The sequence below is a fragment of the Mytilus trossulus genome, chromosome 6 (genome assembly GCF_036588685.1).
Source record: "Mytilus trossulus isolate FHL-02 chromosome 6, PNRI_Mtr1.1.1.hap1, whole genome shotgun sequence".
Lineage (NCBI taxonomy): Eukaryota > Metazoa > Mollusca > Bivalvia > Mytilida > Mytilidae > Mytilus > Mytilus trossulus.
The window spans coordinates 55,915,552-55,942,880 of record NC_086378.1 but is presented as its reverse complement, the minus strand read 5'-3'; the positions used below and the strand labels follow the sequence as shown (position 1 = coordinate 55,942,880).

Here is a 27,329-nt window from a genome sequence, read left to right as displayed (position 1 = left end):
AGTTTCATGCTATTTGACAAGTTGACACCATCAAATCATTTAGGGAAGTTGCCAGAGTACAAATTCTATATTTACAGATTTCACCTCTTAGGTCCGAGAACACAATTAATTCGTAGTGCATTTCTTTTAGAACATAAATGAAAATAAAAAAAAAATCCCACCTGCGCTTTCTCAAAGAAACTTTTACAGTGTGTTGTACTACTTTTGGGACAAATTATATCAAATTTATAGAAAACTTCATCGTCTCTAACTCAAAATATGGACAATTTTATGTTTAGGGCGTCTTGAAAATCTTTTGACAGCTTCCGAAGTGCTCATTTTCAACCTTTTTCAGCTGGACCAAATCACTACTTTCCTTAAAAAATTCTGGACCCAAATTTTTTTTTACAGTGTAATTTCATCCCCCTTCTTGCAATTTGAGGCAGTGAACATGGAGAAATAAATTTGGAAGGGGTATAAAAATTAATGGCAAGTAACCCACTGTCAACACTAGGGACTATATTTGTGAACAACGAAAATCAAGGGACGACAATGGTGGTCTCGGACCTAATATAATAGGGTAGAAAGAGTTGACAAATCTTAAAAAAAACTTGGTATGAACAAAGTTTAATGTATTATAACACTGCTTACAAAGTGTCATGACAATAGGATGTACATTATAGACATTAAGTTAAGTTCTATACTCATCTTTGCGTGTAAAATTTTGACGTTAAAATTGAAAAATTTCAACTATCAACATTTGGGGCTTTAAAAATTAAAATATTGCAAAAAAAAATACTTTTTAAATGCCTTAACATATAACTTATCATGTACTTAAAGCAATAGAGTACTCATTTGATTTATCAGACTTGGCATAATTATTCAAAAGTCAAATTTATATGAGCCTGTGCCTAAAAATTCAGGTTTTTCAATGAAGGGGAGCCTTACATGAAGATGTAATATTTTCCAGCAATTTTTTAATTTGTGAAGCTTTTTAGTTATAAATAATCCTTACATATGTATTTAAAGTACTTTAAATGGAAAGAAAAGTTACAAATAACATATCATATTAGTTTTAAAAAGGGTCTTAGGCCCAAGTAAGACTGGAAAAAAATTTAAGGTCAATTAAGGCCGTGCTACATATTTACATTAAAAAATGCATATTGAGGCTATAAAGAAATAAAAATTTGTGTCTTTTTTTATCATTTCTATACTCATGTGACATGATACAACAAATCTGAGCACAAAAAGACTCTTGCAATTAACTTTTCTTACAAGCAGTATGGGCTGAAACAAAGATTTTTTGCCTTTTTTAGGGAAAAACTTGCATGCAATTTATTCTCAACAGGCTTATATTTAAACCACTTGCTATCCTACAGAAGAAAAGAAATTTATTATGTGAAATGGAAAAGGTACAATAGACATTGTAAAGTGCATTTGATACAAATTTAGTGAGGTCTGTAATATGGACATCAAATTTTATATACCAAGCTCCCCACTATTGCCTTCATCCAAACAAGGCGTTAGACAAGGGTCATTTATACAACACATTTTGCACATTTTATCTGAGATAAACTTCTTTTCTGTAGATTCAGAGTTCATAAATAAGTAAAAGAAGCAGGTAAAGGCATAGAAACACAAATATTGACCCATAAAAACCTGTCAGATGCCATTTATGCATCAATATTGAAAAAAGTTATAAAATGCCTATTTTGACCATAAAATGCCAAAATTGGTCATTTTTGCAGAAATTCTATAAAATAAAAGTTTAAATCCTTTAGTTTCATGCTATTTGACAAGTTGACACCATCAAATCATTTAGGGAAGTTGCCAGAGTACAAATTCTATATTTACAGATTTCACCTCTTAGGTCCGAGAACACAATTAATTCGTAGTGCATTTCTTTTAGAACATAAATGAAAATAAAAAAAAATTCCCACCTGCGCTTTCTCAAAGAAAACTTTTACAGTGTGTTGTACTACTTTTGGGACAAATTATATCAAATTTATAGAAAACTTCATCGTCTCTAACTCAAAATATGGACAATTTTATGTTTAGGGCGTCTTGAAATCTTTTGACAGCTTCCGAAGTGCTCATTTTCAAACCTTTTTTCAGCTGGACCAAATCACTACTTTCCTTAAAAATTCTGGACCCAAATTTTTTTTACAGTGTAATTTCATCCCCCTTCTTGCAATTTGAGGCAGTGAACATGGAGAAATAAATTTTGGAAGGGGTATATAAAAATTAATGGCAAGTAACCCACTGTCAACACTAGGGACTATATTTGTGAACAACGAAAATCAAGGGACGACAATGGTGGTCTCGGACCTAATATAATAGGGTAGAAAGAGTTGACAAATCTTAAAAAAAACTTGGTATGAACAAAGTTTAATGTATTATAACACTGCTTACAAAGTGTCATGACAATAGGATGTACATTATAGACATTAAGTTAAGTTCTATACTCATCTTTGCGTGTAAAATTTTGACGTTAAAATTGAAAAAATTTCAACTATCAACATTTGGGGCTTTAAAAAATTAAAATATTGCAAAAAAAAAATACTTTTTTAAAATGCCTTAACATATAACTTATCATGTACTTTAAAGCAATAGAGTACTCATTTGATTTATCAGACTTGGCATAATTATTCAAAAGTCAAATTTATATGAGCCTGTGCCTAAAAATTCAGGTTTTTCAATGAAGGGGAGCCTTACATGAAGATGTAATATTTTCCAGCAATTTTTAATTTGTGAAGCTTTTTAGTTATAAATAATCCTTACATATGTATTTTAAAGTACTTTAAATGGAAAGAAAAGTTACAAATAACATATCATATTAGTTTAAAAGGGTCTTAGGCCAAGTAAGACTGGAAAAAATTTAAGGTCAATTAAGGCCGTGCTACATATTTACATTAAAAAATGCATATTGAGGCTATAAGAAATAAAAATTTGTGTCTTTTTTTATCATTTCTATACTCATGTGACATGATACAACAAATCTGAGCACAAAAAGACTCTTGCAATTAACTTTTCTTACAAGCAGTATGGGCTGAAACAAAGATTTTTGCCTTTTTAGGGAAAAACTTGCATGCAATTTATTCTCAACAGGCTTATATTTAAACCACTTGCTATCCTACAGAAGAAAAGAAATTTATTATGTGAAATGGAAAAGGTACAATAGACATTGTAAAGTGCATTTGATACAAATTTAGTGAGGTCTGTAATATGGACATCAAATTTTATATACCAAGCTCCCCACTATTGCCTTCATCCAAACAAGGCGTTAGACAAGGGTCATTTATACAACACATTTTGCACATTTTATCTGAGATAAACTTCTTTTCTGTAGATTCAGAGTTCATAAATAAGTAAAAGAAGCAGGTAAAGGCATAGAAACACAAATATTGACCCATAAAAACCTGTCAGATGCCATTTATGCATCAATATTGAAAAAGTTATAAAATGCCTATTTTGACCATAAAATGCCAAAATTGGTCATTTTTGCAGAAATTCTATAAAATAAAAGTTTAAATCCTTTAGTTTCATGCTATTTGACAAGTTGACACCATCAAATCATTTAGGGAAGTTGCCAGAGTACAAATTCTATATTTACAGATTTCACCTCTTAGGTCCGAGAACACAATTAATTCGTAGTGCATTTCTTTTAGAACATAAATGAAAATAAAAAAAAATCCCACCTGCGCTTTCTCAAAGAAACTTTTACAGTGTGTTGTACTACTTTTGGGACAAATTATATCAAATTTATAGAAAACTTCATCGTCTCTAACTCAAAATATGGACAATTTTATGTTTAGGGCGTCTTGAAATCTTTTGACAGCTTCCGAAGTGCTCATTTTCAACCTTTTTCAGCTGGACCAAATCACTACTTTCCTTAAAAATTCTGGACCCAAATTTTTTTACAGTGTAATTTCATCCCCCTTCTTGCAATTTGAGGCAGTGAACATGGAGAAATAAATTTGGAAGGGGTATAAAAATTAATGGCAAGTAACCCACTGTCAACACTAGGGACTATATTTGTGAACAACGAAAATCAAGGGACGACAATGGTGGTCTCGGACCTAATATAATAGGGTAGAAAGAGTTGACAAATCTTAAAAAAACTTGGTATGAACAAAGTTTAATGTATTATAACACTGCTTACAAAGTGTCATGACAATAGGATGTACATTATAGACATTAAGTTAAGTTCTATACTCATCTTTGCGTGTAAAATTTTGACGTTAAAATTGAAAAATTTCAACTATCAACATTTGGGGCTTTAAAAATTAAAATATTGCAAAAAAATACTTTTTAAATGCCTTAACATATAACTTATCATGTACTTAAAGCAATAGAGTACTCATTTGATTTATCAGACTTGGCATAATTATTCAAAAGTCAAATTTATATGAGCCTGTGCCTAAAAATTCAGGTTTTTCAATGAAGGGGAGCCTTACATGAAGATGTAATATTTTCCAGCAATTTTTAATTTGTGAAGCTTTTTAGTTATAAATAATCCTTACATATGTATTTAAAGTACTTTAAATGGAAAGAAAAGTTACAAATAACATATCATATTAGTTTAAAAGGGTCTTAGGCCAAGTAAGACTGGAAAAAATTTAAGGTCAATTAAGGCCGTGCTACATATTTACATTAAAAAATGCATATTGAGGCTATAAGAAATAAAAATTTGTGTCTTTTTTATCATTTCTATACTCATGTGACATGATACAACAAATCTGAGCACAAAAAGACTCTTGCAATTAACTTTTCTTACAAGCAGTATGGGCTGAAACAAAGATTTTTGCCTTTTTAGGGAAAAACTTGCATGCAATTTATTCTCAACAGGCTTATATTTAAACCACTTGCTATCCTACAGAAGAAAAGAAATTTATTATGTGAAATGGAAAAGGTACAATAGACATTGTAAAGTGCATTTGATACAAATTTAGTGAGGTCTGTAATATGGACATCAAATTTTATATACCAAGCTCCCCACTATTGCCTTCATCCAAACAAGGCGTTAGACAAGGGTCATTTATACAACACATTTTGCACATTTTATCTGAGATAAACTTCTTTTCTGTAGATTCAGAGTTCATAAATAAGTAAAAGAAGCAGGTAAAGGCATAGAAACACAAATATTGACCCATAAAAACCTGTCAGATGCCATTTATGCATCAATATTGAAAAAGTTATAAAATGCCTATTTTGACCATAAAATGCCAAAATTGGTCATTTTTGCAGAAATTCTATAAAATAAAAGTTTAAATCCTTTAGTTTCATGCTATTTGACAAGTTGACACCATCAAATCATTTAGGGAAGTTGCCAGAGTACAAATTCTATATTTACAGATTTCACCTCTTAGGTCCGAGAACACAATTAATTCGTAGTGCATTTCTTTTAGAACATAAATGAAAATAAAAAAAATCCCACCTGCGCTTTCTCAAAGAAACTTTTACAGTGTGTTGTACTACTTTTGGGACAAATTATATCAAATTTATAGAAAACTTCATCGTCTCTAACTCAAAATATGGACAATTTTATGTTTAGGGCGTCTTGAAATCTTTTGACAGCTTCCGAAGTGCTCATTTTCAACCTTTTTCAGCTGGACCAAATCACTACTTTCCTTAAAAATTCTGGACCCAAATTTTTTTACAGTGTAATTTCATCCCCCTTCTTGCAATTTGAGGCAGTGAACATGGAGAAATAAATTTGGAAGGGGTATAAAAATTAATGGCAAGTAACCCACTGTCAACACTAGGGACTATATTTGTGAACAACGAAAATCAAGGGACGACAATGGTGGTCTCGGACCTAATATAATAGGGTAGAAAGAGTTGACAAATCTTAAAAAAACTTGGTATGAACAAAGTTTAATGTATTATAACACTGCTTACAAAGTGTCATGACAATAGGATGTACATTATAGACATTAAGTTAAGTTCTATACTCATCTTTGCGTGTAAAATTTTGACGTTAAAATTGAAAAATTTCAACTATCAACATTTGGGGCTTTAAAAATTAAAATATTGCAAAAAAATACTTTTTAAATGCCTTAACATATAACTTATCATGTACTTAAAGCAATAGAGTACTCATTTGATTTATCAGACTTGGCATAATTATTCAAAAGTCAAATTTATATGAGCCTGTGCCTAAAAATTCAGGTTTTTCAATGAAGGGGAGCCTTACATGAAGATGTAATATTTTCCAGCAATTTTTAATTTGTGAAGCTTTTTAGTTATAAATAATCCTTACATATGTATTTAAAGTACTTTAAATGGAAAGAAAAGTTACAAATAACATATCATATTAGTTTAAAAGGGTCTTAGGCCAAGTAAGACTGGAAAAAATTTAAGGTCAATTAAGGCCGTGCTACATATTTACATTAAAAAATGCATATTGAGGCTATAAGAAATAAAAATTTGTGTCTTTTTTATCATTTCTATACTCATGTGACATGATACAACAAATCTGAGCACAAAAAGACTCTTGCAATTAACTTTTCTTACAAGCAGTATGGGCTGAAACAAAGATTTTTGCCTTTTTAGGGAAAAACTTGCATGCAATTTATTCTCAACAGGCTTATATTTAAACCACTTGCTATCCTACAGAAGAAAAGAAATTTATTATGTGAAATGGAAAAGGTACAATAGACATTGTAAAGTGCATTTGATACAAATTTAGTGAGGTCTGTAATATGGACATCAAATTTTATATACCAAGCTCCCCACTATTGCCTTCATCCAAACAAGGCGTTAGACAAGGGTCATTTATACAACACATTTTGCACATTTTATCTGAGATAAACTTCTTTTCTGTAGATTCAGAGTTCATAAATAAGTAAAAGAAGCAGGTAAAGGCATAGAAACACAAATATTGACCCATAAAAACCTGTCAGATGCCATTTATGCATCAATATTGAAAAAGTTATAAAATGCCTATTTTGACCATAAAATGCCAAAATTGGTCATTTTTGCAGAAATTCTATAAAATAAAAGTTTAAATCCTTTAGTTTCATGCTATTTGACAAGTTGACACCATCAAATCATTTAGGGAAGTTGCCAGAGTACAAATTCTATATTTACAGATTTCACCTCTTAGGTCCGAGAACACAATTAATTCGTAGTGCATTTCTTTTAGAACATAAATGAAAATAAAAAAAATCCCACCTGCGCTTTCTCAAAGAAACTTTTACAGTGTGTTGTACTACTTTTGGGACAAATTATATCAAATTTATAGAAAACTTCATCGTCTCTAACTCAAAATATGGACAATTTTATGTTTAGGGCGTCTTGAAATCTTTTGACAGCTTCCGAAGTGCTCATTTTCAACCTTTTTCAGCTGGACCAAATCACTACTTTCCTTAAAAATTCTGGACCCAAATTTTTTTACAGTGTAATTTCATCCCCCTTCTTGCAATTTGAGGCAGTGAACATGGAGAAATAAATTTGGAAGGGGTATAAAAATTAATGGCAAGTAACCCACTGTCAACACTAGGGACTATATTTGTGAACAACGAAAATCAAGGGACGACAATGGTGGTCTCGGACCTAATATAATAGGGTAGAAAGAGTTGACAAATCTTAAAAAAACTTGGTATGAACAAAGTTTAATGTATTATAACACTGCTTACAAAGTGTCATGACAATAGGATGTACATTATAGACATTAAGTTAAGTTCTATACTCATCTTTGCGTGTAAAATTTTGACGTTAAAATTGAAAAATTTCAACTATCAACATTTGGGGCTTTAAAAATTAAAATATTGCAAAAAAATACTTTTTAAATGCCTTAACATATAACTTATCATGTACTTAAAGCAATAGAGTACTCATTTGATTTATCAGACTTGGCATAATTATTCAAAAGTCAAATTTATATGAGCCTGTGCCTAAAAATTCAGGTTTTTCAATGAAGGGGAGCCTTACATGAAGATGTAATATTTTCCAGCAATTTTTAATTTGTGAAGCTTTTTAGTTATAAATAATCCTTACATATGTATTTAAAGTACTTTAAATGGAAAGAAAAGTTACAAATAACATATCATATTAGTTTAAAAGGGTCTTAGGCCAAGTAAGACTGGAAAAAATTTAAGGTCAATTAAGGCCGTGCTACATATTTACATTAAAAAATGCATATTGAGGCTATAAGAAATAAAAATTTGTGTCTTTTTTATCATTTCTATACTCATGTGACATGATACAACAAATCTGAGCACAAAAAGACTCTTGCAATTAACTTTTCTTACAAGCAGTATGGGCTGAAACAAAGATTTTTGCCTTTTTAGGGAAAAACTTGCATGCAATTTATTCTCAACAGGCTTATATTTAAACCACTTGCTATCCTACAGAAGAAAAGAAATTTATTATGTGAAATGGAAAAGGTACAATAGACATTGTAAAGTGCATTTGATACAAATTTAGTGAGGTCTGTAATATGGACATCAAATTTTATATACCAAGCTCCCCACTATTGCCTTCATCCAAACAAGGCGTTAGACAAGGGTCATTTATACAACACATTTTGCACATTTTATCTGAGATAAACTTCTTTTCTGTAGATTCAGAGTTCATAAATAAGTAAAAGAAGCAGGTAAAGGCATAGAAACACAAATATTGACCCATAAAAACCTGTCAGATGCCATTTATGCATCAATATTGAAAAAGTTATAAAATGCCTATTTTGACCATAAAATGCCAAAATTGGTCATTTTTGCAGAAATTCTATAAAATAAAAGTTTAAATCCTTTAGTTTCATGCTATTTGACAAGTTGACACCATCAAATCATTTAGGGAAGTTGCCAGAGTACAAATTCTATATTTACAGATTTCACCTCTTAGGTCCGAGAACACAATTAATTCGTAGTGCATTTCTTTTAGAACATAAATGAAAATAAAAAAAATCCCACCTGCGCTTTCTCAAAGAAACTTTTACAGTGTGTTGTACTACTTTTGGGACAAATTATATCAAATTTATAGAAAACTTCATCGTCTCTAACTCAAAATATGGACAATTTTATGTTTAGGGCGTCTTGAAATCTTTTGACAGCTTCCGAAGTGCTCATTTTCAACCTTTTTCAGCTGGACCAAATCACTACTTTCCTTAAAAATTCTGGACCCAAATTTTTTTACAGTGTAATTTCATCCCCCTTCTTGCAATTTGAGGCAGTGAACATGGAGAAATAAATTTGGAAGGGGTATAAAAATTAATGGCAAGTAACCCACTGTCAACACTAGGGACTATATTTGTGAACAACGAAAATCAAGGGACGACAATGGTGGTCTCGGACCTAATATAATAGGGTAGAAAGAGTTGACAAATCTTAAAAAAACTTGGTATGAACAAAGTTTAATGTATTATAACACTGCTTACAAAGTGTCATGACAATAGGATGTACATTATAGACATTAAGTTAAGTTCTATACTCATCTTTGCGTGTAAAATTTTGACGTTAAAATTGAAAAATTTCAACTATCAACATTTGGGGCTTTAAAAATTAAAATATTGCAAAAAAATACTTTTTAAATGCCTTAACATATAACTTATCATGTACTTAAAGCAATAGAGTACTCATTTGATTTATCAGACTTGGCATAATTATTCAAAAGTCAAATTTATATGAGCCTGTGCCTAAAAATTCAGGTTTTTCAATGAAGGGGAGCCTTACATGAAGATGTAATATTTTCCAGCAATTTTTAATTTGTGAAGCTTTTTAGTTATAAATAATCCTTACATATGTATTTAAAGTACTTTAAATGGAAAGAAAAGTTACAAATAACATATCATATTAGTTTAAAAGGGTCTTAGGCCAAGTAAGACTGGAAAAAATTTAAGGTCAATTAAGGCCGTGCTACATATTTACATTAAAAAATGCATATTGAGGCTATAAGAAATAAAAATTTGTGTCTTTTTTATCATTTCTATACTCATGTGACATGATACAACAAATCTGAGCACAAAAAGACTCTTGCAATTAACTTTTCTTACAAGCAGTATGGGCTGAAACAAAGATTTTTGCCTTTTTAGGGAAAAACTTGCATGCAATTTATTCTCAACAGGCTTATATTTAAACCACTTGCTATCCTACAGAAGAAAAGAAATTTATTATGTGAAATGGAAAAGGTACAATAGACATTGTAAAGTGCATTTGATACAAATTTAGTGAGGTCTGTAATATGGACATCAAATTTTATATACCAAGCTCCCCACTATTGCCTTCATCCAAACAAGGCGTTAGACAAGGGTCATTTATACAACACATTTTGCACATTTTATCTGAGATAAACTTCTTTTCTGTAGATTCAGAGTTCATAAATAAGTAAAAGAAGCAGGTAAAGGCATAGAAACACAAATATTGACCCATAAAAACCTGTCAGATGCCATTTATGCATCAATATTGAAAAAGTTATAAAATGCCTATTTTGACCATAAAATGCCAAAATTGGTCATTTTTGCAGAAATTCTATAAAATAAAAGTTTAAATCCTTTAGTTTCATGCTATTTGACAAGTTGACACCATCAAATCATTTAGGGAAGTTGCCAGAGTACAAATTCTATATTTACAGATTTCACCTCTTAGGTCCGAGAACACAATTAATTCGTAGTGCATTTCTTTTAGAACATAAATGAAAATAAAAAAAATCCCACCTGCGCTTTCTCAAAGAAACTTTTACAGTGTGTTGTACTACTTTTGGGACAAATTATATCAAATTTATAGAAAACTTCATCGTCTCTAACTCAAAATATGGACAATTTTATGTTTAGGGCGTCTTGAAATCTTTTGACAGCTTCCGAAGTGCTCATTTTCAACCTTTTTCAGCTGGACCAAATCACTACTTTCCTTAAAAATTCTGGACCCAAATTTTTTTACAGTGTAATTTCATCCCCCTTCTTGCAATTTGAGGCAGTGAACATGGAGAAATAAATTTGGAAGGGGTATAAAAATTAATGGCAAGTAACCCACTGTCAACACTAGGGACTATATTTGTGAACAACGAAAATCAAGGGACGACAATGGTGGTCTCGGACCTAATATAATAGGGTAGAAAGAGTTGACAAATCTTAAAAAAACTTGGTATGAACAAAGTTTAATGTATTATAACACTGCTTACAAAGTGTCATGACAATAGGATGTACATTATAGACATTAAGTTAAGTTCTATACTCATCTTTGCGTGTAAAATTTTGACGTTAAAATTGAAAAATTTCAACTATCAACATTTGGGGCTTTAAAAATTAAAATATTGCAAAAAAATACTTTTTAAATGCCTTAACATATAACTTATCATGTACTTAAAGCAATAGAGTACTCATTTGATTTATCAGACTTGGCATAATTATTCAAAAGTCAAATTTATATGAGCCTGTGCCTAAAAATTCAGGTTTTTCAATGAAGGGGAGCCTTACATGAAGATGTAATATTTTCCAGCAATTTTTAATTTGTGAAGCTTTTTAGTTATAAATAATCCTTACATATGTATTTAAAGTACTTTAAATGGAAAGAAAAGTTACAAATAACATATCATATTAGTTTAAAAGGGTCTTAGGCCAAGTAAGACTGGAAAAAATTTAAGGTCAATTAAGGCCGTGCTACATATTTACATTAAAAAATGCATATTGAGGCTATAAGAAATAAAAATTTGTGTCTTTTTTATCATTTCTATACTCATGTGACATGATACAACAAATCTGAGCACAAAAAGACTCTTGCAATTAACTTTTCTTACAAGCAGTATGGGCTGAAACAAAGATTTTTGCCTTTTTAGGGAAAAACTTGCATGCAATTTATTCTCAACAGGCTTATATTTAAACCACTTGCTATCCTACAGAAGAAAAGAAATTTATTATGTGAAATGGAAAAGGTACAATAGACATTGTAAAGTGCATTTGATACAAATTTAGTGAGGTCTGTAATATGGACATCAAATTTTATATACCAAGCTCCCCACTATTGCCTTCATCCAAACAAGGCGTTAGACAAGGGTCATTTATACAACACATTTTGCACATTTTATCTGAGATAAACTTCTTTTCTGTAGATTCAGAGTTCATAAATAAGTAAAAGAAGCAGGTAAAGGCATAGAAACACAAATATTGACCCATAAAAACCTGTCAGATGCCATTTATGCATCAATATTGAAAAAGTTATAAAATGCCTATTTTGACCATAAAATGCCAAAATTGGTCATTTTTGCAGAAATTCTATAAAATAAAAGTTTAAATCCTTTAGTTTCATGCTATTTGACAAGTTGACACCATCAAATCATTTAGGGAAGTTGCCAGAGTACAAATTCTATATTTACAGATTTCACCTCTTAGGTCCGAGAACACAATTAATTCGTAGTGCATTTCTTTTAGAACATAAATGAAAATAAAAAAAATCCCACCTGCGCTTTCTCAAAGAAACTTTTACAGTGTGTTGTACTACTTTTGGGACAAATTATATCAAATTTATAGAAAACTTCATCGTCTCTAACTCAAAATATGGACAATTTTATGTTTAGGGCGTCTTGAAATCTTTTGACAGCTTCCGAAGTGCTCATTTTCAACCTTTTTCAGCTGGACCAAATCACTACTTTCCTTAAAAATTCTGGACCCAAATTTTTTTACAGTGTAATTTCATCCCCCTTCTTGCAATTTGAGGCAGTGAACATGGAGAAATAAATTTGGAAGGGGTATAAAAATTAATGGCAAGTAACCCACTGTCAACACTAGGGACTATATTTGTGAACAACGAAAATCAAGGGACGACAATGGTGGTCTCGGACCTAATATAATAGGGTAGAAAGAGTTGACAAATCTTAAAAAAACTTGGTATGAACAAAGTTTAATGTATTATAACACTGCTTACAAAGTGTCATGACAATAGGATGTACATTATAGACATTAAGTTAAGTTCTATACTCATCTTTGCGTGTAAAATTTTGACGTTAAAATTGAAAAATTTCAACTATCAACATTTGGGGCTTTAAAAATTAAAATATTGCAAAAAAATACTTTTTAAATGCCTTAACATATAACTTATCATGTACTTAAAGCAATAGAGTACTCATTTGATTTATCAGACTTGGCATAATTATTCAAAAGTCAAATTTATATGAGCCTGTGCCTAAAAATTCAGGTTTTTCAATGAAGGGGAGCCTTACATGAAGATGTAATATTTTCCAGCAATTTTTAATTTGTGAAGCTTTTTAGTTATAAATAATCCTTACATATGTATTTAAAGTACTTTAAATGGAAAGAAAAGTTACAAATAACATATCATATTAGTTTAAAAGGGTCTTAGGCCAAGTAAGACTGGAAAAAATTTAAGGTCAATTAAGGCCGTGCTACATATTTACATTAAAAAATGCATATTGAGGCTATAAGAAATAAAAATTTGTGTCTTTTTTATCATTTCTATACTCATGTGACATGATACAACAAATCTGAGCACAAAAAGACTCTTGCAATTAACTTTTCTTACAAGCAGTATGGGCTGAAACAAAGATTTTTGCCTTTTTAGGGAAAAACTTGCATGCAATTTATTCTCAACAGGCTTATATTTAAACCACTTGCTATCCTACAGAAGAAAAGAAATTTATTATGTGAAATGGAAAAGGTACAATAGACATTGTAAAGTGCATTTGATACAAATTTAGTGAGGTCTGTAATATGGACATCAAATTTTATATACCAAGCTCCCCACTATTGCCTTCATCCAAACAAGGCGTTAGACAAGGGTCATTTATACAACACATTTTGCACATTTTATCTGAGATAAACTTCTTTTCTGTAGATTCAGAGTTCATAAATAAGTAAAAGAAGCAGGTAAAGGCATAGAAACACAAATATTGACCCATAAAAACCTGTCAGATGCCATTTATGCATCAATATTGAAAAAGTTATAAAATGCCTATTTTGACCATAAAATGCCAAAATTGGTCATTTTTGCAGAAATTCTATAAAATAAAAGTTTAAATCCTTTAGTTTCATGCTATTTGACAAGTTGACACCATCAAATCATTTAGGGAAGTTGCCAGAGTACAAATTCTATATTTACAGATTTCACCTCTTAGGTCCGAGAACACAATTAATTCGTAGTGCATTTCTTTTAGAACATAAATGAAAATAAAAAAAATCCCACCTGCGCTTTCTCAAAGAAACTTTTACAGTGTGTTGTACTACTTTTGGGACAAATTATATCAAATTTATAGAAAACTTCATCGTCTCTAACTCAAAATATGGACAATTTTATGTTTAGGGCGTCTTGAAATCTTTTGACAGCTTCCGAAGTGCTCATTTTCAACCTTTTTCAGCTGGACCAAATCACTACTTTCCTTAAAAATTCTGGACCCAAATTTTTTTACAGTGTAATTTCATCCCCCTTCTTGCAATTTGAGGCAGTGAACATGGAGAAATAAATTTGGAAGGGGTATAAAAATTAATGGCAAGTAACCCACTGTCAACACTAGGGACTATATTTGTGAACAACGAAAATCAAGGGACGACAATGGTGGTCTCGGACCTGATAACATAATGTGAAACGATTTAAAAGAAGAAAAATAAGGGCACTCATACAAAAGAAAAAAATCAATTAAGGCCGATAGTAAGCACCGACTTCAGTTCTAATGACAAAGTAAATAAAATAAAGTGCATTTCATTAAAATATTTAGAATTTTATTCCAAAACGTACATGTATAAACATAAGAAAGGGTTCAATAAAACAAAAATAACAACACTCTTCCTCAAAAAATATAAGAACACAATGGTTTATCATACAAGTTGTTCCACTTTTTTGTGCACCTGTTCTCTTCTGAGAAAAGAGTAACGTATATTTTACCTGATTAACTATGTAAAAGTTTCTAATCCTATATATGCGGTTCTGTTTCTGGTAATCTTAAATGCACTAATCTATGTCGCCTTCAAATTTTTACTTTCAACTTTCAACCAAGACTTTTTTCGTAAGAAATACCGGTACACGCTTGTTAAGTATTCGATTAAAATACTTCATTAAGGATACTTTAAATCCTAATTTAAATTACAGAAATGAAATATTTAATGTGAGAACTGTGTCCAATGTCACATATGTGTAACGTTAACAAAATAACGTAATGCCAAAACATATTGTTCGCTACATTACGGCACGTTGGAAACTGAGTTAAATGTTTTCATCTTAATTCTTTTGATTCTCGTTGTTCCATGTGATAAGTTTACAACTCGTGCTTGTGTGTAGCAACAGTGACTATTTAGATCACTACATATTATAACATTTGTTTTTTTTAACTTAACGCCATCACTGCAATCTAATAAGTTACATTGTACATGTGCCTGTAACAGAATCAAAACGACTATTGGATAGGCAACGTCTGATGAGTAATGAAGTGCCTTGACAATGAGCAAACAATGTTGAAGATTTGATGCATGCTATTTTCTGACCATGTGTACACGTTCTGCATGAGCCTGCAACAATACAGCCATGTCCAAGTAAACATCCTGTAAAAGAAATAGATAAAGATGACAATATCATACTGAATGACTTCTTTAAATTTCTAATAAAAGTTGTGGAAAAATTTGCTAAAAATAAGACACTATGTATTATGGTGCGGATGGTTAAAAGGGGGTCTTTCGTATCAATGTTTTTTCGTTTTTAACAACATTTATCTCTTTTTTAATCTTTTTTGCTTATTATTCTCTATACTTAATTTTGCTGTGTCTAGTTTGTTCTATTCTATATTTTTGCCTCATTATTCTGTACTTGTACCCTTTCTTCCTTCTCTTTCAAATCCCATTATCAGGCGGCCCTCCACTTTTAAAATGAGCAAGAATAGATTTTATGTGTGTGATCCCGCTTAATTAAGAAATTCAACAAAAAAGGGAGATAATTATCTTCTTACGACTTTTTGGTTATCAGTCCAAAGATGTACATGACCTGCATTAACATTGCAACGGTTAAACTGTTACAGCGCATGCATCAATAGTGTAGTGTTAATCTGATAAATGTAAATCAAACGTTTTATACATACCTGGATTTCGTATCCCTGCTTGACCTGCATTGTGTGTGGATCCTGAATTAGATAGCATCTGATTTTGGCTTTGATGTGTGTTTGCTCCCATATTTGAAGATACAATTGGTGGTGAATTCATTTGAGTCATCCTTTGTTGAGGTACAGTATTAGTTCTTTGTTGAGGTATGTTATTGGTTCTTTGCTGGGGTACAGTATTAGCCATTTGCTGGGGTGCAGTATTAGTTCTCTGCTGAGGTGCAGTATTGGTTCTAAGCTGAGGTGCAGTATTGGTTCTTTGCTGTGTTGCAGTATTGGTTCTTTGCTGGGGTACAGTATTAGACATTTGCTGAGATGCAGTATTAGTTCTCTGCTGAGGTGCAGTATTGGTTCTCTGTTGAGGTGCAATATTGGTTCTTTGTTGGGGTGCACTATTGGTCCTCAACTGAGGTTCAGTATTGGTCCTTTGTGGCAGTGATACAGTATTTGTGTTCTGTGGCTGTACTCCAGTATTAAGTCGAATGGATGGTTTAACTTCATTAAAAGTCTTTTTAACTGATCCTTGGACAGCGGAACTCTTTAGTTGATGCATCTTCTGATTACTGGTTTTCGTTGATGACATGACGGTTGGTGATTTTTCTATCTTCTTTGGCCAGTATTCGTTATAACTACAGAAAAACTTTATAAAAACATTGTCTTCTTTCACTTTAGGAAAATACCTTTTTTTATAAAATTCCCAAGTATTCTCAATTACTTCACCGAAATTCACACTGTACTGTTTCGGTGTTGCAGAAGTCATCTGCAATGCTCCATGACATGGTTGGTATTCACTTCGACCTTTAATTTTGCAGTACGCAGAACACATCCTGCCACATGAGTCATGTGCAGTAATGAGGGTTTGTGTCATTCCTAGCTCTGGTGACCTAACCGCCACATACGCTGTTGAAGACGACAGGGCCAGTCTGTTGTCAACGATTGCATATTCCTGGTAAGAACCATAATAATTAAGTCCCTCAGATTTGATAAATATTTTACCAGCATTTGACGACGTGTCTTTACAGTAGTCATATTTTCCCAATCGTACAGTGTGTAAAGTGTTTCTTAACACTCGGTAGGCATCTGGTGAATAGACATCGCCGTCGTAAATAACGTTACTATGGAAAACTGGGTAGGAATCATAAATCGCCTTTTCAGGAGGTCTTCTACTGAGGATCTCTACGGGAATATACACCCATTCTCTTATATCCGTCATATCATCCACTCTGTATCTATTCTGTATACCCCTATCGGACGATGGACACTGCTTATTATCTGTTTGCAATGGAAGGGCACTCTGGCCGAAGCTGAATCCTCCCAAACTAGGACTAGTACCTAGTTGACCAGTTGCCTTTAGATGTAAGTTCCATTCGTGTCGAGTGAGTGAAACACATCGAGGAACATGTACAGTGGTATCACACCTAAGATAGACTGATCCACAATCTGTATGGTCAATTGAACATTCTGGTAGGTATTCATATGTGTAAACGGCCTCCGTGAAGTAACTACTGTAACCGTCTATATTTTGAAGAGTTCCAAAGCCTATTGGTTCAGTAGTAATTGGTATTCCCCGCCCAACAGGGTAATCCTTGGCAGGATTGATACCTTGTTGACGTTGTAACATTCGAAACTGTTCCCAAATATAGTCTACATAAGCAAGATGGTTAAAGTAGGCTGGATCATGCGCAGCGGAATTCAGGTCTGACATTTGTCCACCACCTCCACCAATCCATCGGTTCACCAAATACTGTTGTCGTTCAAGATTTGTGTCGTAAGGAGCTGTTGGTTCAGATATTTCTTCTGTTCGATTTTTACTCAATATACGTCCAATTCTGCTACTTGATAAAAGCTGGCCCATGCTACCAATGTTTCTGACCAGAGGTCCGGACGGTGTTTTCCAGTTCCCATACGGACCAGATCTAACCACACCATCACCATTACCCAAAAATATGTCTGACCAGATGACACTATGTGTTGGGTCCTCCAGCGGATCGTCCAAGTCTGACGCAAAGTATGGCACAGTTACTGTAGGGTCTATTTGGCGCAAAGCATTCTCGTATCTAAAAAAAGAACAAATCAATATTCAAACGCCAAATTTCACGATATTTAATTAAGTTGATGCTTAATCATAAAAATTGTGCGTATTTAGGGTGATGCATAATGGACCTTACAACTGTACTTTTTGAAATAAGTAAAACAAAAATCTTATTCAAAAAGACAGGTTTTAAGATAAGAACACGAGTAAGATATATCACGAGACCAATCGACAAGTTGTCTTTTTTTTTAAATTTCATTGTTATCTAGTATGTGTATATCTATATAAAATATCATATCATGTCTTCATAATACCGTGTTAAAAAGTCCACACACATTATATGAGCAGAAATCAGCATATTTTATTAGGCAACTATGTCATTTATATTCATATCTGGTGTATTTCAGTGCAGTCAGTGAGGACTAGAATGTCAACCAGAGTTGATGTTTTTTGACTGTATCCGATTCTATAACAGCCTTTTAATTGAAAAGTTTATAAAACTAATTTAAAAAAGAGTCTTAATATCTAAGAGTTTTTATATATCTATAAAGTCATTCAACATGAATACATAGTTTTTTTTTTTTTGGAAAACTGCACACTATGTTTTTAGTACAATTTTGCATAGCTAACTGGAGCGTCCGTCTAATTATATTTTTAGGACAAATACAAAATGCCATAATCTGTCAAAATTGGGGGTTTGTGTGATTAAAAGGCAATCAAATATTACGTATTTTATATACTTATAGACATCTTATATCATATAAATATATTCATTTTAACAATTTCTATTTGTTTTTATTTTATATTCCTTTAGGTGTATCAAACATTTATAATGTTTATAATTTTCTCTTGTCAAAACGTTATTAAAAGTACGCACATGAATTGAAAGGGATGTATAACTCTTCATTTTCGTAAAGATTCCAGCTAGGACCTAACTAGATATATTCTCAGAATGACCTTTCTATTAAATTGACTTCATTCGAATTGTCCGTGTTGAATCATAAGGCCGTAGTAATAATAGTTGTGGATAAGAGGTGTATGAGTATAAGTCATTCAAACAGTAACCCAAACAACAAAAAATAACATATGATGTTCAATGGTTGTCGTCTGTTTATGTGGTTCATAAGTGTTTCTCGTTTTTCGTTTTTATATAGATTATACCGTTGGTTTTTCACGTTTGAATGATTTACACTTGTATTTTTTAGGGTCCTTTATAGCTTGCTGTTCGGTGTGAGCCAAAGCTCCGTGTTGAAGGCCGTACCTAGAACTATAATTGTTTACTTTTATGAATTGTTACTGGGATAGAGAGTTGTCTCATTGGCCCTCGTACCATATCTACCTTTATATAAGACACATATGGAGTTACACGGCCTCTTCAATAATAGGCAGGTGAATATGTCAAACTTTAAATTTTCCGGAGTCTATTAACGATGTGAATAAAAGGAAGAGAAACTACTAAATTCTTCACCCCTAAATGGTTATCAAAAACAGAAAATATAAAAATAACTATATAAAAATACTTATACAAAAACACTTACCTACCCACCGCACAAATAAAAACCAAAAACAATCAAAAAAACAATCAAAAATGCAAATAACAAAAACAAACAATAAAACAATAACACGAAAAAACCATATAGCAATAACAACAAACAAATATTGTTTTTATATAATTAGCATCAATAAAAACAAACAATAAGCAAAATAAAACAAAACCTCAGTGTCATAGTACGATTTGCTTTTGATATGTCATCTTTCCAAGTAATAAAATAACCAAGTCAACATCAAAACAGGTTTGTGTCAACAAGATTTGTTTTAAAATGAATAACTTACATCAAAAGGTAAACTCTGTTCCATCCTAGAAAGTTTGGACTGAAATGAGCCACTGGAATGGCGTCTCCACGGTGGATGTTGGCTATGAAATCATACCTAGATACATTTCCTATCTGAATAATAGAAAAGGAAATAACTTCATATTTCAGTTAAATGAATACAATTGGTCCTTCACGAAATATAATTATTCCTCCCCCTACCCAACCCAAATTTGAGGTGTTTTTTGCGAACCGAGATAGTGATAGGAGACACTTTTAATTGCTCACATACATATTTTTTTTATGAATAAGCTAAATGAAATAGATCAAATACAAATTAACAAAAATAAAAAAAAGTGTGTGAACTTCATAACTACAAGGATCGGAACATTAGTTCTCATCATAACTACATAATTATAATAGATGACCTATACAATTTCGATAATAAAAGTTTCAATCATTGGCAACATAATTATAGATGGTTTCATCTTGTACAGATATAGTCCAGATTATTATGACATCTGATGGTGGTATTTTTCTATATAGTCCGCATGCAATGTTACCAACATACTGCTAGATATACATGTACTATTATATAATATATGATTGTGCAGTACCGATTTTAGTCATGTGTAAAATCATATCTCTAACAGAGTTATTTTAAACAAGATCAGTTACCTTCATTTAGATGGTTAGCAGTCTTTCTAAGATACAGTAAAGCCGATTTTTGTAAATGTCTAGTGTAAACTTTATGGGTCCCATATTACAAGAATTTAAGCGGTGCATGTTGCTTGAAAAAGAAGTGCTTTGAAGATGCACTGAAGAGTTATTTGTCACGAAAGAGATTTATGTTTATAAAATCATTTGCATTTTTTTTATGTTTTGTTATCTCTTAAAAACTATACATACAGGGAGCTGCTTCAGTGTATTAACTGCACGGTGATATTGATCCCTCTCAAGGTCATTCAACATTCGATACTCTGTTCGAATGCGCAGTGAAGCTGCAGCTTGGCGCTTTTTTCTACCACTTCCTGTTGCAGTTGCCGTTGCAGTTCCGGTTCCTGTTGTGGAGGCAGCAGCAGCGGTACTTGTAGCACTTCTAAAATCTGGAATTTGAAGTATGGCATCTATCCATTTTCTGTCAGCATCGGATATATTCATGATGCTGTGATCGACAAGTCTCCACAGACTCTTTTGCATACAGAGCCATTGGATTTCTGTGCATGGTACTTTTGTCATGTCATTTTTTCTGCTTAGGGATTCAAAACAAATGCTGAGCTCATTTGGAAGTGGTATTTCCTCTATCAAAGCTCTTGTGTTCCCAATTATTAATATTAGAAATATAAATGCATGCATTATATCTGTTTAATAATGGTTCCTGGAATAAAATTATACTTATTTGATTGTTAGGTAATGTAAGGTCAAAGACGGTTTTTTTTACAAAAAAAGATCGATCCATCGTAAAAATGGACATTGCCACTGTTTACTGAATTTCTTAATATTTATTATATACTACATACTTCCGTTTCACCCATCAATGCAACTTACCATCGATTTTTAATTAAACAAATTCAATAAACTTTACAAACAACCTTTCATTGATTAATATTTATATGTAAATTCTTTAAAATGGCTTTTACCATGCTAACCTGAAAAAAAACCCCGCGTGGTTCTCAGATAGATTTTTGACTGAGCTTATGTTAACTTGCATTGTGCATAATTTGCAACTTTTTAATATACGCGAGAACTAAATGTTTCTCTAAGTAGCAAATATGATTTTTTGCGAAATTAAAAGTAAAATAGCTTACCTCGATAGAAAACTCACATTCCGTCAATATGTTTTGTCTTATCACAATGGTCCATCAATAAAAACAATGACAGTTGTGTAGACATTAAATAAAAGCCATTGACACATCTAGAATACCATTAGTAATAAATATGTCCATAATCTTAACGTCTGGGACAAACTTGATTTTGTGACGTACACTATAGAAATAAAATACAAAATTATGATCTCGTTTATATACCCCTCTTGCGTCCCATCCTAGCAGTTTTGCTATTTCTAAAACAGTATTTATATCTCAATTGCGAAAATTTACTGAAGAAAGTTAATTCAAGTATATGCAAGACCATGCAGTGATAGTTTGCGGGTGTTTTTCGTATCAATTGACTATACTTTCATATTTGTTAAGCCTATACAGAGTTTCATGTATGCTTAAATGCTATCACCGGTAAAAAACTGTTATTATATTTTGCAAATATATTTTAACACTGTCAGTTTCAAGTACGGTATTGGTAGGCCTCAGTTAAGTGTCGTATACATTAACTGTATCATTGTATCAGCTAAGTGTCTGCATTATTAGCATATTAAATCTTACTTGATTTTTATCTGATGTAATTTTTGTTGTTGCTGAGTTTGGCTTTCAAAATACAAAGTCTTGACATTTAATGTTTTTTTAGACAAATACAAAATTGTATTTACTCTACAACAGACACGAAGAATGTGTCCGGTCATGTCTTGTCACAAAAAAATATCTAATCACAATAAACGTTCAAAAATATTACAACTTTATTTGATTGATCAGTTGATTGTCTGCTTAACATCCAGTGGCAAATATTTCAAGGATATTCATGAATATTATCAGGTAGGTAAATTCTACAATACTTAATGATCTAGTTTCGGGCCAACTAGTGTTAATTTTTATAAACATGCAAGATTATGCATATGGTCTGACCTGGATGAAGGACGGAAATTTTATTTTGGACTGCCAGCAGGAAAATATGCTGGATTGTAGAATTTTTGGCTGTCTACAGGTCAATTGCAGATCCTGCAAAGTTTCTTAAAGGATTCTACATTTTCAGAGGACGTGATTTCAAGCATTTTTTCAATATTTTCAATACTTCTGCTTTCGTGAACTCTTTGGAAGGTTTCACGTAAACTAAAAGCTTATGTCCAAGTTTTAATTGCCAGATTTCTGATGTAATGAACATCCGGTAAAGACCTGGTAGGCGTAACATATTTTATAATGTGGTTTGGTTTTTATTGTTATTAGTCGCATATTTCTGTCAATCAGTTTATTTTATGTGTGCATTATTATGTGTAATTATCGATGATAAACAGTTTGTCAATAAGAAATGACCATAGGCTATTATATCTATATTGTATTAAAGACAAGTCGTGTATGCTCCTCAGTATTTATTAATAAATCATTTCATTTTTCTACACGTATATCGTTCTCGCTTGTAAGATGCAAGTTAAAAAAAACATTTAAGAAATTAAACCTATGAAAGAGAGACCTCTTTAAATGCATATACATATATACCTAACGATTATGGATATCTTCGTTGGTAAAAATTATTTAAAACAAAAATTTCACAAATTTTGTACGAGTATGAAAAAATCCCAAATCTGATAGAGGAAATAAAAAAATCGAAAACTTTTTTTTCCTTTTATAATCTCTATACTTGGTTTAAGTAATAGCAGGAATTTTTTGTCGATTAACAGTATAGTAAATGCAATATTACGTTCACCCAAATGTTAGAACACAAGGGGAATGGTAGATTATGTGGTCAACGTGTTGTTTCGTGATTACATGATAGTTCTACGTAATATTTGTAATTGTCACACTTTTTCTTATTACTTGTATTATTAAACATTTTTATTTATTTAATGTAGATGCTAGTATGATTGTTCGGCAATACAAAAATTAGCTAGCTTATGACACTGTAATTGACTTCACTTTACTTTTTATATTTCATGGCAATTGTCCACTTAAACCTAGGATTCATACACTTAAATATCAGTCCGGCTTATTTTAGAAGGAAACGCAAAACTTTTATGATTATTTTAGTATGACTTGATTTATTTAAAGTCAAAGTTAGGGAAAAAATATCTAATAACTTAAAGATAGTCCCAGATGTGACATATGAATTATTTTATTCCATTCCTATTGGACCTAGAATTACAGGGGGGGGGGGGGGGGGGGCTCATTACATATTTGAAATTCTCCTTTATTCGAAGAACAGTGAACATGATTATCCTTCCGTATTTTCTATTTCAGAGATACGTTGAAGTTAGGTTTCGAACATAAAACCCCTGGAAAAGCATGCTGCCTCTCTACTTAAGCTGAGTTTTTAGAGCGGTTGCTTATTCTGCCATGGGTCCAGGATTCGAAACTATACATGTATGTTAGAGGGATAAGCATGCTCTGTTGTTACATGTATTGCACAACTGATAAACCCATGGGAAGAATGTTTAGTTGATGATGAATCTAGGCATTATTATTTATATAATATACATGTACATACTCTTGAGGTACATGGTAGGTATACAGGCGCTCCTCATATTTAGAATACCCCCTCTCCATTGCCAGGTCCAGCGTAGTACAGCCTAATCTGAGTTTTGTAGAGCCATAGATAACGGTGATACAGTGGTTATTTTAAAGGACAAATCATAATTGACTGTTTTGCTTTGTTTTTCTTGTGATTAGTTTAGATTTGTAAATGAATTCAAGTGTTTGCGTTTCCCTCGGTTTTAGTTTGTTACCCCGATTTTGTTTTTTGTCCATGGATTTATGAGTTTTGAACAGCGGTATACTAATGTTGCTTTTATTTGATTTTTTAATCTTTTGTTTTGTATGTGTTCCAGCTAAAAAAATCGGCGGGAGTTGAGTTCTCACAAATCACTGGTTTAATCCAACACTATAGTCATTGGGATTCATGTGCCAGTCCAAATAATGGAATTTTGTCAATGCTTGAGATGTCTCTACATTTTCATGACTGTTGAGATCTTAAGTGTTGATATGAAATGCTTCAGTTTAATTGAGGTCTGGAGCTGGCATGTCAGTAACTGCTAGTAGTTATTTGTTAATTTATGTATTATTGTCATTTTGTTTAGTTTCTTTTGTTATCAATTTTGACATCGGACTTAAACTGAGTTTTACTATGCGTATTGTTATGAGTTTACTTTTCTACATTGGCTAGAGGTATAGGGGGAGGGTCGAGATCTCAAAAACAGGTTTAACCCTGCCGCAATTGTGTGCCTGTCCCAAGTCAGGAGCCTCTGGCCTTTGTTAGTGTATGATTTCTAGTTTTAGTTACTTGTGTATAATTCGGAATTAAGTATGAAGTCCATTATCACTGAACTAGTCTAGTATATTATATATTTGTTTAGGAACCAGCTAAAGGACTCCTCAGGGAGCGAGAGTTGCTCGCCGCATTGAAGACCCATTGGTGGCCTTCGGCTGTTGTCTGCTCTATAGTAGGGTTGATGTCTCTGACACATTTCTCATTTCCGTTCTCAATTTTATTTAATTAGTAATTCAATTCGTTACGTGTTGTCTTTTATACTCGTTTTATGCCTTGTCCGTTTGTTCATTTTTGTTTGTTATCTGCCATACGGTTTCATGTAGATTTCTAATTCATGTAACTTGTGTCATCTCCAGTTTAATCACTTAAAAAGTACAGCCCACTGATTTATATTCTTTACCTTTGTTAAAGGCAAATTTAATTATTCTCAGAAGAAAATGATATTCAATCATTACATAACCTTTAATTAGAAAGCAAAGCAAGAGTGCACACTAATAACTGTCGATTTTGGTTGAAAAAAGGGACAAAAGATATCAGGACATAAATTGTTCATAAACTCACGACACCATGGGTAAAGAAAAGACAAAAAAAACCCAAACAGAACACAAAACACAACATATAAAATTAAAGACAAAGCAACATAAATCCCACCAAAAATAACGGGTTTGATCTCAGGTACTCCGGAAGGATAAGCTGATCCTGCTCCACATGTTGGACCCGTCATGTTGCTCATGGTGAAGAGGAACCCTGATGATCCTGTACCGGAAAACCTCATTAAGTAAGTATGTTAGTACAAACCCAGTACCCAAAGTCTAATTTGTTAGGTCACATTCTTGAATAAGCTTATCCAGATGCTCCGCAGGGTGCAGCTTTATACGACCGCAGAGGTCGAACCATGAACAGTTGGGGCAAGTATGGACACAACATTTAAGCTTGACACAGCTCTGAATTTGGATTGTTATTAAATAGTTGACACAACATAGGTTTCTGACACAGAATGAATGTGGTCTAAAAACTTAAACTTAAAAACTTAAAATTTTTAAATTGGACATTTACCTATTATGGTCCAATATCCAAAATCTAAATACATGGTTAGATTCAGCATATCACAGAACCCCAAGCATTAAATTTTTTATGAAATCAAACAATGTTCAATTTTAGACAAATTTGATAACCGGGCCAAAACCTAAATACCTGGTTAGATTCAGCAAATTGAAGAACCCCATATATTCAATTTTTGTTGAAATCAAACAAAGTTTAATTTTGGACCATTTGGACCCCATATGGACCAATTTGAAAACAGACCCAAATATTAAGAATCTAAATACATGATTAGATTTGACATATCAAAGAACCCCAATGATTAATTTTTTGATGAAATCAAACAAAGTTTAATTTTTGACCCTTTTTGCCCCTAATTTCTAAACTGTTGGGAACAAAACTCCCCAAATCAATCCCAAACTTCCTATTGTGGTCATAAACCTTGTGTTAAAATTTCATAGACTTCTATTTACTTGTACTAAAGTTATGGTGCAAAAACCAAGAAAAATGCTTATTTGGGACCCTTTTTTTTTGGCCCCTTATTCCTAAACTGTTGGGATCAAAACTCCCCAAATAAATCCCAACCTTCCTTTTGTGGTCATAAACCTTATGTTAAAATTTCATAGATTTCACTTAACTTATACTAAAGTTAGAGAGTGCGAAAACCAAATGTCTTTGACAACGACGTCATACCAATATATAACCAAAAAATATTCAATTTTTGTGGTCGTATTAAAAGGGGCAGGATTTTAGTTATGACATTAGGAACATATCTGCTATCATCTGTAAAAGAATATTCCATAATGGTCAACCAACTTGTGATGGAGTCCATGAAATTTACGAAGGGATGATTTCAACTTCCCCATTTGAAACTCTTGGTTTAATAGCTTCCTTGTGAGAGGCACCCTTTATCAAAGAAATCATAATAAGAAATATCAATGGGGGATATACTCTGTATTCCGATGCTGCAACATAGAAATGGAAAGTTCACAATTCCAAACTTATCTGTCATTTGGTTTCTGGTGGACAGTTGGTTCCTTGTTCCTTGGTAATCATACCACATCTTCTCGTTTTTGAATAAATTAAAAACTTTTTTTCATTTGACAATTTATTGACATAAAAACAGTAATAAATATCAATATAAATAAGTTAATAAATATTATTCTTTATATTTACAATTACATAATTGGACGGACATTCATATTATAAACTACTGGCTCAAAGCTTAAAAATATGTCTAATATATAGCAGAGTCAGGCAACTGCAGATAATTGCATGCATATATTTACCTACTACCTGAAAGTAAGCAAGACCGTATTCTAATTAATTTAGGGTAAAAAAAATCTAGA

At 32.1% G+C, this 27,329-nt stretch overlaps 1 protein-coding gene across 2 annotated transcripts; it reads right to left on the bottom strand.

Annotated features, from left to right (window-relative positions):
• Nucleotides 1–14,642: 14,642 nt before the first annotated feature.
• Nucleotides 14,643–21,827, bottom strand: LOC134721560 (uncharacterized). Of its 2 annotated transcripts, XM_063584659.1 has the most exons (6): nt 21,660–21,827; nt 20,761–21,229; nt 19,874–19,986; nt 16,252–18,065; nt 15,991–16,203; nt 14,643–15,460 (listed from the first exon to the last, which is right to left on the bottom strand). In XM_063584659.1, exons 2-6 carry the CDS (start codon nt 21,205–21,207, stop codon nt 15,279–15,281), a joined length of 2,769 nt encoding a protein of 922 aa, XP_063440729.1. In that variant the 5' UTR covers nt 21,208–21,229; nt 21,660–21,827; the 3' UTR covers nt 14,643–15,278. The 2 variants fall into 2 exon arrangements, with proteins under 2 accessions (XP_063440729.1, XP_063440728.1); XM_063584658.1 differs by having other exon boundaries at nt 14,645–15,460; nt 15,991–18,065.
• Nucleotides 21,828–27,329: the final 5,502 nt, after the last annotated feature.